This window comes from Schistocerca cancellata, chromosome 4 (assembly GCF_023864275.1).
Source record: "Schistocerca cancellata isolate TAMUIC-IGC-003103 chromosome 4, iqSchCanc2.1, whole genome shotgun sequence".
NCBI lineage: Eukaryota > Metazoa > Arthropoda > Insecta > Orthoptera > Acrididae > Schistocerca > Schistocerca cancellata.
This window is the reverse complement of record NC_064629.1, coordinates 781,048,927-781,065,153: the sequence shown is the minus strand read 5'-3', so window position 1 is coordinate 781,065,153 and position 16,227 is coordinate 781,048,927. Positions and strand designations below refer to the sequence as shown.

Below are 16,227 nucleotides of genomic sequence, written 5' to 3'. Positions count from 1 at the left end.
TACCCAGCGGATGCTGAAGAGATAAATGATCCAGGCCAATGGCAGCCCAATGTCCCAACTGGGTGATGTCTGTAGTGGATCCCTGGACTGCACGATATCAGTCTGACTACAGTGATCGCCAGCTTGGTTGATGCATTCCAGGACTGTGATGGTAGTCTACTTACAGTTGATAATGACTTAATGCTCATGTGGCTGGATGGGCATATATAAATAGTGCCTTGGTGACTGCTTGTTTTCCTGTTGATACTAATTCCAACCTTTTCTTTTTTTTAATTCAGAATAAACTTTTCCGTGTTCTATCAGGACAAATATCTGTCCTCTGTGCTCCTTGATACTGTATTCACCTGCGTAAGCTGCAGGGTCATAGGAGAGCATCAATGCGTACTTCATGAACCTCCTGTTACAGCTACTCCAATGAAAGACCAACTCACACTCATCATATGTTGCACGCTATTTGACCAACCTAGGGAACATTTGTTGCTCATTTTGGTTTTTCTCACTATCAGTGATGGGATTATTTACTCATTTGGCTCATACCTGAGACAAGCCTTTCTGACACATGCCACTGGTGTAAGTTGACATTACTGTTGTCTTGACATTTGTTGTCACAAGAAACATCAGTGCTTTGTGCAACACAGTTTACAATGATTGGCATGTTACTTACTGTGAGATAAGAGGTGTCCTCAGGTATATCAAAAACTGCAGTACATATGTTTTTGCGTGAACATTTAGCTATGAGAAATATGAGTTCTTTATGGATTTGGCTCAGTTTAATCAAACTTCAGAAACAGGTTCATGTGTGTTAGTGCAAGGAAATGTTCAAAAATTTGACTGAGGAAATGTAACATCCATACACTACATCATAACAGGAGAAAAAACTTGGATATAGTCATATGAACCAGATACTAAGCAACAATCAACTGTTTGGGTGTTCAGAGATGATCCAAAACCAACAAAAGTAATTTGTTCACCAAATGCTTCTGAGGAAATTATTGCTGCTTTCTTCACTTACACTGGATGTGATGCAGTCATTGCTTTAGAGGATGAGAGATGCCAAATAGTATTCAACAATTTGTGTGGTGCAAGTCATCTATGAAATTGAGAAAGAAAGCAAAAATATCGCATCGTTCATCATGATGATTCCAGTTGTCACACAACACATTAGATAACTGATTATTTTAGACCTGAGTTTCTCCCAGTGTATACAGTGTTCTAATAACTTACAGGATTGCAGCCAGTGCTGTGCAAGAGAATTGAAAATGTTAGTTTGTAGAGAGCAATTCTGAAAACACACACTCACTCAAGTCACTCAATCACTCTGTAAACACTAGCGTGTTTGTATAAGGTGGCTGTCTGTTGTATTCCTTGCAGCTGTGGAATGTCATATTTGGTCAAACTATCAGGACTGTGAAGGACTGGTGTACTGTGCATAAGCATCACATCACACTTACAACAGCTGAGCAGATTGGCTATTGCAGAACATTGTCATTATCTGTATGCACTGTGAATGTACATTATACATTTTGTTGGCATCTTCGGAAATGCCATTTTTGACTTTATTATGTTGGTTTGAAAATGGGTCTCAGCCCGAAACTAGTCATCGAATGAAAAATAAAAAAATATATGCAACCTGAACTGGTTTTTTGTTCCATTGATTGTCATGACACTTGGCATTCTGTGGAATATAACAACATGAAGATTCGACCATGCAATTCCAGCTATTGGGATAGTGTTACTAAGAAAGTAGTTGAAATTAAATTAGCGAGTTACCTTACAAAGAGATGCAAGTTTCTTCTTAAATTCTGCATGGAATCCTGCTCACATACACACACACACACACACACACACACACACACACACACACACACACACACACACAGAGAGAGAGAGAGAGAGAGAGAGAGAGAGAGAGAGAGAGAGAGAGAGCATGTGTGTCTGTGGGTCATCTTTCCAGAACTGCTCTGCAAACAAAAGTTTTAAATTCTCTTGCATAGCACTTACTTGCTGCAGTTTTGCCTTGAAAATGATGGAGTTGTCACCTGGTCAGAATATGGGTGGTTGTCAATGACATCACCCAAGTAAATTCTTGTAAGTTATTTGAAAACAGGTTATTTGATGGAGAAAACATAGAATTAATGTCTCACGGCCTGTGTTCACTTGGCTTACCACGTTACAACTTCTTTTCGTTCCCATATGTCAAATAAAAAATGCGCGGACAGTGATTTTCATCATCTCGAGACCCTTTTGAATCCTTACAAAATCATGTTTTTTATGTATCAACATCAGATTGGACAAAATGCTTCCAAAATTGGTTGAAATGCATATAAAAGTGTATAAATCTTAAAGGTAAATCCTTGGAGAACCAATAACACAATTTATGCGGAAAAGTGTTTTCCTTGCATTGTTTTTGTAAAAAGTTAAAAAGAAGGCCCTTGTAATATTTCCATTAATTTGAAAACTCCAGGCAGTCATTTATTTTGTACTCAGTCTCTCAGGATTTTTGTATCCCGTATTTCATGGAGAGAAATATTTGGTTTCTTGAAGATGTACTTTTAACATGACAATGAAGACTTATTGCTGTGTTACACAAAAATGCACTTGTAAATCCATAGTAATAGATGTGACTGGTAGAAATTAAATTATAAATAATAAATAATAAACTAATGTTAATAGTTCCCACTAATGTCCAATGATTGTTGTATAATTTTCTTTGTACTTGTAGAAATTCATTACATGGTTGTCCCTTTAAGAGATCGTGGAACTATTAATGTTAATGCAGGTTTTTGTTTCAGGTTCTGTGTATTTTGATGTTAAGAGCTTACCTGGTTATGGTAAACTTGTTCAGGTTGTTATTGATGAAGCAGAAGAGATTTCTAATTCTATGGAGAAAAGGTCTCCTCAGGACTTTGCTTTATGGAAAGGGTCAAAGGAATATGAACCATTCTGGCTAGCACCATGGGGAAAAGGTCGACCTGGTTGGCATATCGAATGTTCAGCAATTGCAAGGTACTCTTATAATATACTCATTGTCATTTGATCTGACTATAATATACTGTACTGCTCGGGTTAAGACAAAACTGTAGGGAAAGTTGTAGTAAAGGTCTTGAATCAAATTACACACCAATAAGTGGCTTCCAGATGTTCAGAGCAACTTTATATTGCTTACATCTAATGAACACATTTTGAATTGCTTTTGAATATGCAACATAAAGCTGTGGAGTCTGAATGGGTCATGGTAGAGGTGCCAAAACATTCTGTTATGGATTGGGGGTTGGTACACATGGATAAAACAGCAGTCAAGTAGACTGGAAGTAATAACACATTTATTCAGGGTACAGTTACAGGAAGAGAGAAGACTAGCAGGTAACTGTACAGTTCAATATTGGTTACAGGAAGAGAGAACACTAAGCAAGTAACCATGTAGGGAGTTACTAAAGGAGATAACACCAGGCAGGTAACTTGTTGAAGGAGCCTTAGGAGTGAGACTTAGAATGGGGCGTAGATCTGTGAGTTGGTTTCTGCTGAGAGAAGGATTCATCAGTTTGGCAGATGTCAGCACTGGTCAGGAGTTACTCCAGGTGAGTAACCGCAAAGAGCTCTTTGTATGTATCAAAACATGTGGTGTGTGGTAGAAATCTTCTCAGTGACAAATCTAAAGTGTTCAGTGAGAAAAATTTATGTGTGCTACAATAAGAATGCAGTAGAAATGTATTCACATCTGTTGGACGAATGCTATGAAAACAAACTCTCCAAACGGACATTTCACGACAATTAATCTATAAAAAACACACCACATGTCATAAAGAAAGCGTGTAAACCGTCTGAGGATGAATCACAATGATTCAAAACCAAGTAATGGTACCCTTTGAATAAAGGATCTGAAAGTAAATTTATGGCTGGTTGCTGTCCCAACACCATCAACATTTGTCTTCAAACAACAGCCACGGTCTCCATCATGTCACTATATGACAAAATTGCAGTCTCTTGCGTGTTTATTGCCAGAGTGGGCATAGACACATGGAAAAAAAGGGCAGAGCTCCAGAGCATGCATAAGAGCCCAGAAGGGAATAATGGTATAAGGAATGAGGAACGAATAGTCCCGTGGAGCTGAGGCAGCCAGCAGGACGATGGCGGTGAACCGGACCCATTGCAGGCTGGCGGAGCTGTGAGTACCAGACGACCCTGTAGGCCAGAAGACCCCAGAGGCCGGATGACACCAGAGATGGATGGAGGGTGACTGCAGAGGGTCTGATGCAGCAGAATTGAGCTGGAATCCCTTGGCCAGCTGATGTCTATAGCTGTGCCACCCTCGAGATGAGGGCTTGCTATGGCTGTTACATGCATGTGCAACAGGAAGCAGAATCATGTAGCGCAAGGAGGGCTGAAGGTTGTAGCGCAAGGAGGGCTGAAGGTGGATGTGGAACAGATATCAATGCTGCTGGAATGTACTCCAACCCTGTCTCCCAGAAGTTGGAAGACATAAAGAGTAACAGGTGTGAAGATCATTCAGAAAAGGCACAAGAGAGTAGAAGCCATACTAGATCAAGGGAGAAAAACAGTCAGAGGCAGACCAAAGGCAAACAGAGAGCTTGGTGTGAATAACTGATGAACAGAAAAAGGCAGCACTAGAGCCAAACAGGCAAAAGTTGGCAGACTTAGTCAGCAAGTAGAATCTTCACTAAGCACAACTGATAACTAAGCACAACTGAGGGTGAAAATGAAGCTATCATCACCAAACCATGTAAGGGATGAGTCTGGGAGAAGCAGCGCTGGAGCTAGCGAAAAATTCATGATCACGCAGCTACTATTTCTGTCTGAAGAATTACCACTCTCAAGAAGGCAGTATGCACAGCTATAATGTTCTAATGCAGCAGGAAGCAGCATTGGGTGGCTGGAGAGGGTGGCAGCTGGATGGCAGAGGAGACTGGGATGCTAGGATTGTCACCAGTTCTGTTACATGGACAAGAATGGAGCAAAGAATTTGGTGACCCATGGTGACAACAATGAAATGGACAGAGCATCATGGAAACTGTGTTGCCAATAATGAAAAGAGATGTCACAGAGAAGAGTTTTATTCTAAGTGCCCATCTGTTACAGTGGACATGCCTACAAGCCTGTGAGAGTGATCCAAACTTTATCCTCATTGCCAATCTTCAAAACAGTGACTCCATCGGAAAAATATCACCCATGGCTGCAACCTGTAGAGCAACAGGAAGCAGCATCAGAGCAGGGAGGCAGTGGCCAGATGGTGAATGAGAGGAGAATGCTGTGGGGCTATAACTATCCTCGTCACCAATCTATTATGGACTGGGTTTCAGTACATAAAGATTAAACACCAATCAAGTAGACTGGAAGTAATAACACATTTATTCAGGATACAGTTACAGAAAGAGATAACATTGAGTGAGTAACAACACAGAGAGCTACGAAAGGAGGTAACATAATGCCAGTAACTCTGTTGAAGGAGTGTGATGGTGCCCTAGCTGTGAGGCATAGCACGGGCCTGGGTCTGCAAGTTGGTGTCCTGTGAGAGAAGGATTCATCAGATCAGCGGAGGTCAGTACTGGTCAAGATTTACTCTGAATGAGGAACCACAGAGCAGTTGGTGCAATTGCCCCGCGTAACTCGTAGTGAATATTGGCATAATGAAAGACTTTGAACATAGCTGCTAAGGTTCAGTGACCATGTCAGAATTATATTAGAACAAATAAGCCCTCGGTCACAAATATTAAGTCAAAATTGACAAGGTTTCGATGCTACTATGAGCGTTGTCTTCAGAATTAGACTAACTGTTCTAAAACATATTAGGTATATAATACATTAATAAAATTGAAGTTTGTATTGACTGGAAAAAGTTGCAGTACTTACAAGTCACATATTAAAAAAAGATCTAAGCCAGAAAGGCGACGTCATGAATAGTTGTAAGTAAGATATGTTTTAGAACAGTTAGTCTAATTCTGAAGACGACGCTCATAGTAGTGTCGAAACCTGGTCAATTTTGACTTAATATTTGTGACCGAGGGCTTATTTGTTCTAATATATTGGCATAATGAAGATGGCTTCTTGGAGGCCATGCACTGGCCTAAGTACTGCTGAGGCAGTGTGAGCTATTTTCACACACTTGGTTTCTGGAGGGAAATAGTCCCAAGGTGGCTGCACCTGTTGTCATCGACAGGGACGTCACAAGGTGGCAAAAGCAGTGCCTGATGTGGTGGTGTCCTGCATTCCCGGTGATAACAAGCCGCATTGTATGTGTTGTTGTTGTTGTTGTTGTTGTTGTTGTTGTGCTAGGAATTGTTATCATTGAGCTGGCTTGCCAATGCCTGTGCAGGAAGTGGATGATGCCTAAAGCTTAGGCCAACTATGTGACACAAGTGTGCATGCGTTGCCGTACGGTTGTAGTGCAGATGATGTCCCGCACCCGGGTTCCCGGGTTCGATTCCCGGCGGGGTCAGGGATTTTCTCTGCCTCGTGATGACTGGGTGTTGTGTGATGTCCTTAGGTTAGTTAGGTTTAAGTAGTTCTAAGTTCTAGGGGACTGATGACCATAGATGTTAAGTCCCATAGTGCTCAGAGCCATTTGAACCATTTGTAGTGCAGATGTGAATACTGCATCCCTTCTTCCTTGGGGAGAAGGTGGTGGAGCCACTGTGGCTTATGTAGCAGCAATGCAGCATTGGAGTCAATACCTGCCAGTATAGTCATTGTTTGCCAATGCCTACTGTATGGCCATGGGCAATAGTCAAATGAAAAGTGTCATTGCCTGTCATGATGTCAGAATATAATTATGTACCAGATATGTTTCTGATAGGTCTCTAAGCTTCAGTGGTATACAGGGAAAGAAGATCCATCCAAATGTCTATCAGTATCAGAGTACTGGAAGAATAAACTTGTCTATGGTTATGAAGTTGTTTGCACTATGGAGGAATTTAACCACGTAGATTGGCCACGTGATGCATAATACCAATTGTTTCAAGCTTATGGGAAGATTTTAATATGAAACTCACAGCACAGATCTATGAAGGTTCTTACTGGACTGCTGGTTTTTCCCAGAATTAATAAATTAACTCATTTAGCATATGGCTTGGTGCAAACATTTTGTCATTGATGCAGGTTGGGTGACTTACATGTCTGATGTTTTAAGTGTAGCTGTGTCTCAAGTGTCTTAAATGTAACAGTTTTGTATAGGTGAATGTAATGAGTGTGTGTATAGTGTAGTGCTGTGTTTGTATTATTGGTAATGAGAGAAGGGAGAGGGTGAAACAAGGTGCTGGCACATAGCCTACTCATCTCACAACCGAACCAAATGTCCCCAGCTGATAGCTGGATCTCTGACAATGGTGTCACGTGCCCTCACTCCATAAGACACTGTAGAGAGGTTTGGAATTAAACACAGGACTTTGACATAAAGTCTGGTGATCAGGAAGTCTATACCATCGCCTCTCCTCCTTTTGCCAGCCAAAAATTGGTGATGAAATTTTTTTCACCACCCTATTTCAAACCAGCTACCTCATAGTCAGGAGAAACTGCACAAGAGTGCATTTATAACCTGAGCTACAGGTGTCAAGGGCAGAGGGAAAAAAGGGCCAAGGCAAGTGCCAAGGGAAAAAAACCTCTGCAATAGTCTGGACGGGATAGTAAGAGCAGTAGCAGCTTACTTGCTGCCTGCGACAGATCATGCAAGGGTAGGTTATGTTAGTAGTGGGTATCATGCATCGATACTGTGTCAGAGCTAAAGTTCGTTATTGTAAAGGCAATCCAGTGCAGCAGTGCAGTGTGCTGCAGTGAGTCTTCTACCATGCCATGTTGGTGGAGACCTGGCATAACATCAAGCTGCTATTGATCACTGATGTTCGGCATCTTCTGTTTACTGCGTGGTGCAATTCTGCTGGAGTTTTTCCTCAAGCTGGGCCACATGGTTTCTGTGGGGATGTCTATGACAACCTTTTGCACATTGATGATGAGTGCTGCCTTCCTATCTACAGTCTTGACACTGTCTGTCCCCTTAGCTGCTGGCTTCACTGCCATTGCCACAGGGACGAAGGACATCTTCATGGTGCTGTTCTCCTGCAACACTGCTGGCATGGTCACAGGGGCAGGCACGCTAGGAATCTTCTGCTTGTAGGCAGTATTCTACATAGGTGCAGGAGTGGTCGTCGGGGGTTGGCATCCCTGCTGCTGAACATAGGCATTGGTGAAACACTGTACACAGTCACCTCAAGGTCTCCTCGTTCTCTACAGAGGTAGCTGTTTCTGCTGCCATGAGGGTCACTGTGGATTCCTCCATGGCAGTGCGGAAGTTGATGCTGCTGTTCTTCTCAGGGGTGTGAGCTACATTTCAACCGTCCGCCATGGCGGTCATACCCGTGGCTGGCAGGGGGAGCTGCTTCTGCACTGTCCCTCAGCTGTGCCGGGCTGGTTTGTGCTCATCGTCAGTGCCGTCATCGTTGTCTTCTTCTTCTCTGCTGCATTGCCGCAACCACGTCACTGCCTTTGACACGGTTGTGGCTTGAAAAAGCCTACCAGCTGTGCCAGCTGGTGACTTGTAATCCACCACACTGGGTGCAGGTTTCATGCTCGCCAGAGCACTTGACGCACCGCGCTGCGTTGCGGCACTACTTGGTGACATTGCCCTCACGCTGGCACTTGAAGCACTTGGGCTGAGGGTCCATGCCAGACAGGAGAGCTTCTACCATGACAAGGAAGTCCAACAGGTTCCACAACGGGAAGCTGTCAACCTCGCCATCAGCCGTTTGCACGGTCACGGCATAGAGTAGCAGTCTCCTCCTGTTCGTCCAGTTATGCAACCTTGCAGCCGCTTTACCGAGACTGGCATGCAGCAGCCCTTCTTGGAGCACTGCCTCATTGCAGCACCTAGGTAGCCACCTCAGAAATGCCTTGGTCATCTTCGTTCTTCCGAGGGAAGGCATCTTGTCACACGTCGGTGGCGCGTCGACGATATGGGCGGCCACAGTGCTCTTAATCACCCTTCTATTGGCCATGTTCACTGCCAGCACAGAGATCAGTGAGCCTGAATCACCAGTCTTGTAGACCACCTTGTTCTTGGCACAACTTGTAATTAAGTCAAACAGTGCTTTCCACATGCCTCTGCATTTGACATACGTCAAACAGTGCTTTCCACATGCCTCTGCATTTGACATACAAATGGGGGACAGACTATGACTTGTTTTCGTGAGTCTTCTCCCACTTTAACTGAATCAGTGCCACTTTAAATAGTGTACTGTGGAGCTAGACTCATACCTGTCCCACAAGTTCAGCCTTGTGCAGAAAAGAAACTTCTGTAACCATGTGAGAATAGTGGATTTCACTGATGAAATCTTCTTTTCTTGTGCTCTGAGTCACAGTGTCATTTTGGAGCAGTTTTTCAACAATTTCATACTCATCCAATTCAGATTTTTAAAGTAATGGTTTACTTACCTGTGTTACTCATTCTCTAAGAGGATTACATCATGTGTTCTTCATGGTTTATAGGAAATGAGTAAATGTTTGCTTGTTCTGTGGGGAAGAAGGTTTGGGTGCTGAGAGTCAGCCAAGATTGAGACCAGGTTATTATGGAAATGAAGGATGTGTTGCAAGTTGTTGTTTACAAAAACTGGCACTGTGGGGAAGAATACAGGTGGCACAGGCTGTGAAGCAGTAGCTGGAATAGAGCATATTGTGCTCAGCAATGTGTTCCATTACTGGTTGGTAAATTCTGTTCTTAGGCACAACTTATGAGTGACCATTCACTCAATTGGGTAATTGACTGGTGGTCACGTCCACTCAAAATGCTATGCAGGAATTGTAACAGAGCACCGCCATGACTTAGCTGGCTTCACAATGGGCCCTGCCCTTAGTGGGATAGGATGATCCTATGATAGGACTGGAGTTAAATGTGCTGGGTGGGTGAATCAGGCAGGCCTTGCATGTAGGTCTTCCACAGGGGTATGACCCATGTGACAAGGGACTGGGAGTGGGTGTGGCATAGGAATGGACCAGGATATTGTATAGGTTGGGTAGATAGCAGAATACCACTTTAGAAGGGATGGGAAGGATTGTGGCAAGGATGTGCCTCATTTCCAGGCACAATGATAGGCAACCAAAACCCCAGTTGTTCCAGTCTGGGGTGATATTGAGTGATGAGGAGGGCGCTACTTACAAGGGAACCTCCCCATCGCACCCCCCCTCAGATTTAGTTGTAAGTTGGCACAGTGGATAGGCCTTGAAAAACTGAACACAGATCAATCGAGAAAACAGGAAGAAGTTGTGTGGAACTATGAAAAAATAAGCAAAATATACAAACTGAGTAGTCCGTGCGCAAGATAGGCAACATCAAGGACAATATGAGCCCAGGAGCGCCGCGGTCCCGTGGTTAGCGTGAGCAGTTGCGGAACAAGAGGTCGTTGGTTCAGGTCTTCCCTCGAGTGAAAAGTTTACTTTTTTTATTTTCGCAAATTTATGATCTGTCCGTTCGTTCATTGATGTCTCTGTTCACTGTAATAAGTTTAGTGTCTGTGTTTTACGACCGCACCGCAAAACCATGCGATTAGTAGATGAAAGGACGTGCCTCTCCAATGGGAACCGAAAACATTTGACCACAAGGTCATAGGTCAACAGATTCCTCCACAGGAAAACATGTCTGATATATTCTATACGACACTGGTGACGGCATGTGCGTCACATGACAGGAATATGTTGTCGACCCACCTAACTTGTACACTTGGCGTATGGGTAAAAAGATTCTTCTACCTTGCCCGATTTAGGTTTTCTTGTGGATGTGATAATCACTCCCAAAAAGTGATGAAAACATAAGAGTTTGTCACATAAACTGCAACAAATGAATGCAACAGTTTCACAGGCGCACAGTTTTCCCTGTGCTCTGTCAAAACATATGTTTTTAACGTTTTCAAATTTTTCCGTGTGTAGACCATCAAATCCTGCATATGTCCAAGCAATTCTGAACATGTCCTGGAATTTTGCACAGCGAAGTTGATTATATAAAAAATTAAACTTTTCACTCGTGGGAAGACTTGAACCAAGGACCTCTTGTTCCGCAGCTGCTCACGCTAACCACGGGCCCACAGCACTCCTGGGCTCACACTATTCTTGATGTTGTCTATCTTGCACATGGACTACTCAGTTTGTATATTTTGCTTATTTTTTCATAGTTCCACACAACTTCTTCCTGTTTTCTTGATTGATCTGTGTTCAGCTTTTCAAGGCCTATCCACTGTGCCAACTTATAACTAAATCTGAGGGGGGTGCGATGGGGAGGTTCCCTTGTTAGTAGCTGGTCCTTAGGTGTGGTTGGAGGGCTAGAGTTGTGTGATCATAAGGTGCAGAAAATCTATTTATGGACTAGCTTTTGAGGATATTGTTTGTCTAGTGAGACCTTCATCATACTGGGTAAGGGAATTTTCAACACGGCAGATGTGTTGTTCATACATGCTCAGACAATACGGAAGTGTATTTTTGGTGTGGAAGGTTTGGCAGCTATCGAAATGCAGATACTGTTGATGTTTACTGGGCTTGATGGGGACAGAGGTATGGATGGAAGCATCAGAGAGGTAGAGGCCAGTGTCCAGCAAGGTACACTTCTGTTTGAGGAGGATCAGGTCAAGCAAAAGGGAGAGTAGTTTTAGATGCTGTGTAGGAATGAGGGTTGGGTGTCTTGGTTTTGGGTCCAGATCATGAAGATATCATCAGTAAACCTGAACAAGGCTAGGAAGGTTTCCTCTAGATGGCTCATAAACAGATTGGCGTAGGAGATTGCCATGCAGATCTCCATGGCCATGCCACAGATTTATGTATATCTTCCCTACAAAGGAGAATTAGTTATGTGTGAGAAAGTAATTAGTTAAATGCATAAGGAATGATGTGGTGAGTTTGGTGGGATATCACTGGCTGGTCACAGTCTGGTAAATCCTGCATTTGGCTCAGCTGCTTCCGGAGTCTGCCTCAGGGTCATTCTCCCAGTTCATCAGCTGGTTCAGTAGCTGGTCTGTTCGCTCAAATAAACTAAGTCTCCGACTCAATATTTTGGTATAACTACCCTGTGTTCATGTTGAGTGGCCTGCTGGAGAAATGACTCATGGTACTGAGCCTTTACATACTTTAATACTTCATATAGTTTGCTGTCTAAGTCTCTGGCATCTTCCTGACATCGCGAAGTTAATCGGCAAAATCATTAATCCGCCATAAGTGATTTCGTAAGAGCTGAGCTGCATGCTGGTGTGGACCTTCAGGCAGTGAGCCCTGAGCATATATCATATACAAGGTGGTCAGAAACAGTCTGAAAAGCTTATAAAGGTATTTGCAGGGTAGGTTGTGCTGAGACATAATTGTTAAGGAAAAAAATTGATATGTTGCTCTGTTTCAGAGTTAGTTAGCAGTGAAGTTAGTAGCTGATCAGGCCATTGGTTGCACTTATTTAATTGGCCTGCCAGATACAATTAGAATCAGTTGTACTCATAGCATAGATGATAATGTATGAAATTGCTTTGCATTTGGCTTGAGTTTGATCCTTACTACCATCTCATGCCCAATTTTTGTATCATTATTGTGTTCAGTTTTAGGAAACCAAGCAAAGAATGTTTGGTGAAAAAGTGTCCAGTGGGCCGCTTGAAGTTACACATACAATAGTCTGTTGATTGGCTAACTTCAATGCTAATTAACTTGGAAATGACACAATGTATTGAATTATTTCTTAATAATTATTTCTCAGCAAAACTTACCCTACAACATCCTTACAAGCATCTCAGACAATTTCTGAACACCCTGTATATGTGTCCCAGGAGTCATGCTTACTAATAGCCACTGGCGGTTCGTGCAAAATTATACCAGTGTGCTACAATGTGATGGTCTATAGTATTTTGAATTACAATGGTAGTAATCAGAATTAAATAAGTTATATTAATTTTGTGTGTATAAACTGACCTGTTTAAATATATTTAAATTTTATAATTAATAGTTTAACATTGTGAGGAATTAAATAAAATGAGGGGGGGAAAAGGTTGGTATCTACAGGAATCAAACCCATGTCAGCAAATTACCAATCTACACTTCAGACCACTTGCCCACAGTGATAATGCTGCTTTAAAAATCCCTATTACTCTATACTTGCACAATATGCTACATGCTATTTCAAATAAAAGTGCTGACTGTTTGAATTCAGTAATCAGTGGCAAATAATTGACTTCAATTAAATATTTTTTCAGAACATGATCTGCTCTTCCTAAAACCCCCTTGATATTCACCTAAATTACTCTCCATTGTTGCTTCAAGGCTGTTTAGTATAATCTTGAAAAATGATGATGTAGTGAATGTACCAATGAAATGACACCTTTCACTCTCCTGGGAGTTTTTCTGTTTTCCAAGTTTGCTCAAAGATTAATTTTAGTTCTTTTTTTTAGCAGAGGCCATTTCAAACTTTTTGCTGTAATAGTGTTCTCCACTAGCTTTACAAAGTTTTAATAACTTCTCTAATTTCTTTGGTAGATTTTCATGAGTTTTGAGCATTCGAGCTCAAGGATTGGTTCTGGTCAATTAAGATGCTGATCAAAATATTTTGCAAATATTTCAAACTTTTGGTGTTATGTAAGCCAAAGCGGTGAGCCTCGTCCCATGCCCCTCTGTTGTTAGATTTATATTTGAAGTTCATCCACCTAACTCTTTAAATTTCACTTTCCCTCCAAAGATCTTCTGGAAGAGGGTGTCTTTAGCAGATTATTTACAGAAAACTCTTTCATACCCAATTTTCTTATACTCATATGTTTTATCACCATCTAGCCTATAGCCCTTTGACTTATGAGGGTAGTAATCGTAATATATCAAATAATCAAATATATTAATTTTACATATGTAAACTGAATTATTATTTTTAAATTTTTAAATTAATAATTTAACATTTCTGGTAATAAAAAGAAAAAAAGTTGGTATCAGTAGGAATCGAAATTCACAAATTACGTCTTCGCTCTACACCATTTGCCCAAAATGCCGTCATGACATCTTCTCCTTAAAAAGTTGTTATACTCTATGTTTGCACAATACACTACATGCAATTTCAACGAAAAATACTGACCTGGTGCTGTGAGCAATGTAACACATGTAGTACCAGAATGGATGATGTCACATCAGAGGACGCATGGCAGAAAACAGACAGTTGCGTTGCTTCTCTGAGTTGATCATAGTGCAGCTGATCATCATTTCAGCACTCAACACTGGTTTCCACTTATCACGAAGAGAGCACTACAAAACATGTTTTTGTCTGTTTTATTTTCATACCAGCACCCATTCAAAGGGAGATGCTGTAATTTTAGTGCCATTTCCATCTCAAATTCGAAGTGAAATGGCATAATTTTAGTACAGTATTTATAGTTTGCTGTAGTACATTATCTCATGATAACCGGCCGCCACTGCTGCCAACTTAGTGATGTCATGATTGTTCAATGAACACTTTCCACCTGTGATTCCCCTCCAGATAATCTGGCATCATCCTTAGCTTATCAATTTCCAGCAATATGCATACTTTGGTAGTAATTTGGGAGCAAAATTTGTTGTTTCTGTAGTTGATGTGAGGTAGTGTGGCTTACTATGAACACCCCAAACTTTTAATATATGAATAAAACATCAATATGTACTGAAAAATAAAAATTACACATTACTTTGGATCACCTGTGACTCTCTGTTCCACTGTTGTCTCTCTTATTTTTATCATTGTGTAGACTTGGAAATATTAATAACTTTGTGTAATGTTCATAGTAGTCTCATTGCAAGTCTTCTGAGATCTGAGGGCAGAGCTCGATGAGTGACATATTATAAGGAGCGTTCAAAAAGAAACAATCTGGAGGTATAATTACAGAAACCAGTACCTGTATGTTAGAAGTACTGACCCTGCCTGTTGAGACACTTGTCCCACTTTGATACATCGGACCGATGACCCCTCTGTTTGGTTCCCTCCCCTAAATCAACCAACCAACCATGCTCCCATGCAACTTAAAGCAAGAAATTGAGAATCCAAGGCAATTCAAAAGAAAGTTAAAAACATACATCTTCATCCACTCTTTCTGCAAATTATCTTAATATCTAGATTCAAGGATGGAATTGTTCTGCTAGCTACATGGCAAGCAGCAGTGTTTGTTGTAAAGATGCATGACAAATAACAAAAGACTGTAAACAGGGGTTTCTATTTCAGGTGTAGGTAACTATTTTCTTTGAAAAATAGCAATGTAGTTGGCTAAATATCAAGCTAAAGCAGCAGCTATTTGATATAAATGAACAGCAGCATATAAATAAACAGCAGCATTATTGAAACAAGTTACTTTTTAATTTACTTGGTCAAATTTAGCTGTCATAAGCATGAGTAGCATTAAACAATGTAGTGACAGTATGTTGTTAATACAGCTAAATATTGTTTCTCTGATTTGTCGGTCTGTTGTTAATGGATCATGCCATGGTTACAGTCAAAACATTTATACAATTGACATGAAAGTATTTAAAAAAGCAGATAGACCTAAATATAAAAATGAACATTGAAAGTTTGACAGTGCAAGCTGTGTAGATTTTTCATTAAACAAAGGAATAGGAAGTGTTACATATGTAACAATTCGCTTTTCATGGAATGGCCTGAATATATACCTTTACTTGTTCCACATTCCTAAGTTAATCAGTTAATGAGAACAGGCAGTGAACAGTGGACAGGCATATAGAAATGACAATAAATTGCTTACTTAGATTCTTCAAAACTGACAGGCAGAACCAAGCAATTTATCATTCTTTGTACATGCCTGTCCACTTTTCATCACCTCTTGATCCCTCCTCATATCAATATTATATTCCGCCCTTGAATTTCCATTGATAAAGATTTTCTTTTCACTTTCTCTTTTATGTGTGGTATTGTTGTATTGTAAAAATGACTGTCTACTTTTCCATTTAATTGATTTTATGGTAAGAGCTATTTGTAGATCATACTTAAAGTACAGAAGGAGAAATAGTTTAAGAATCAAAAAAGTAGCAACTCATGTAACACCTAAATTTTATGTACCCACTTTTCTTCTAATGCTGAAATATTTTGTTCTGAAAACCTGTCAGCTTTGTTTTGATGTATCAATATTTTTAATTGAGAAGACCCATTCATTTTATTGTTTGCTTCCATTTGCACTTTTAAGCCGCGAGATGAGTTCACACTCATATGCAGCACCACTATAGTAGTAGACTTTTAGCTACCTT

General features: G+C 41.0%; 1 protein-coding gene across 2 annotated transcripts in view; it reads left to right on the top strand.

Annotated features, from left to right (window-relative positions):
- Positions 1-16,227, top strand: part of LOC126184767 (probable cysteine--tRNA ligase, mitochondrial) — a 109,661-nt gene that overhangs the window by 30,857 nt on the left and 62,577 nt on the right. For both annotated transcript variants that reach the window (XM_049927320.1, XM_049927321.1), the window contains one exon: positions 2,793-3,006. In XM_049927320.1, the coding sequence (XP_049783277.1) occupies positions 2,793-3,006 (214 nt within the window). The remainder of the gene's footprint in view (positions 1-2,792; positions 3,007-16,227) is intronic.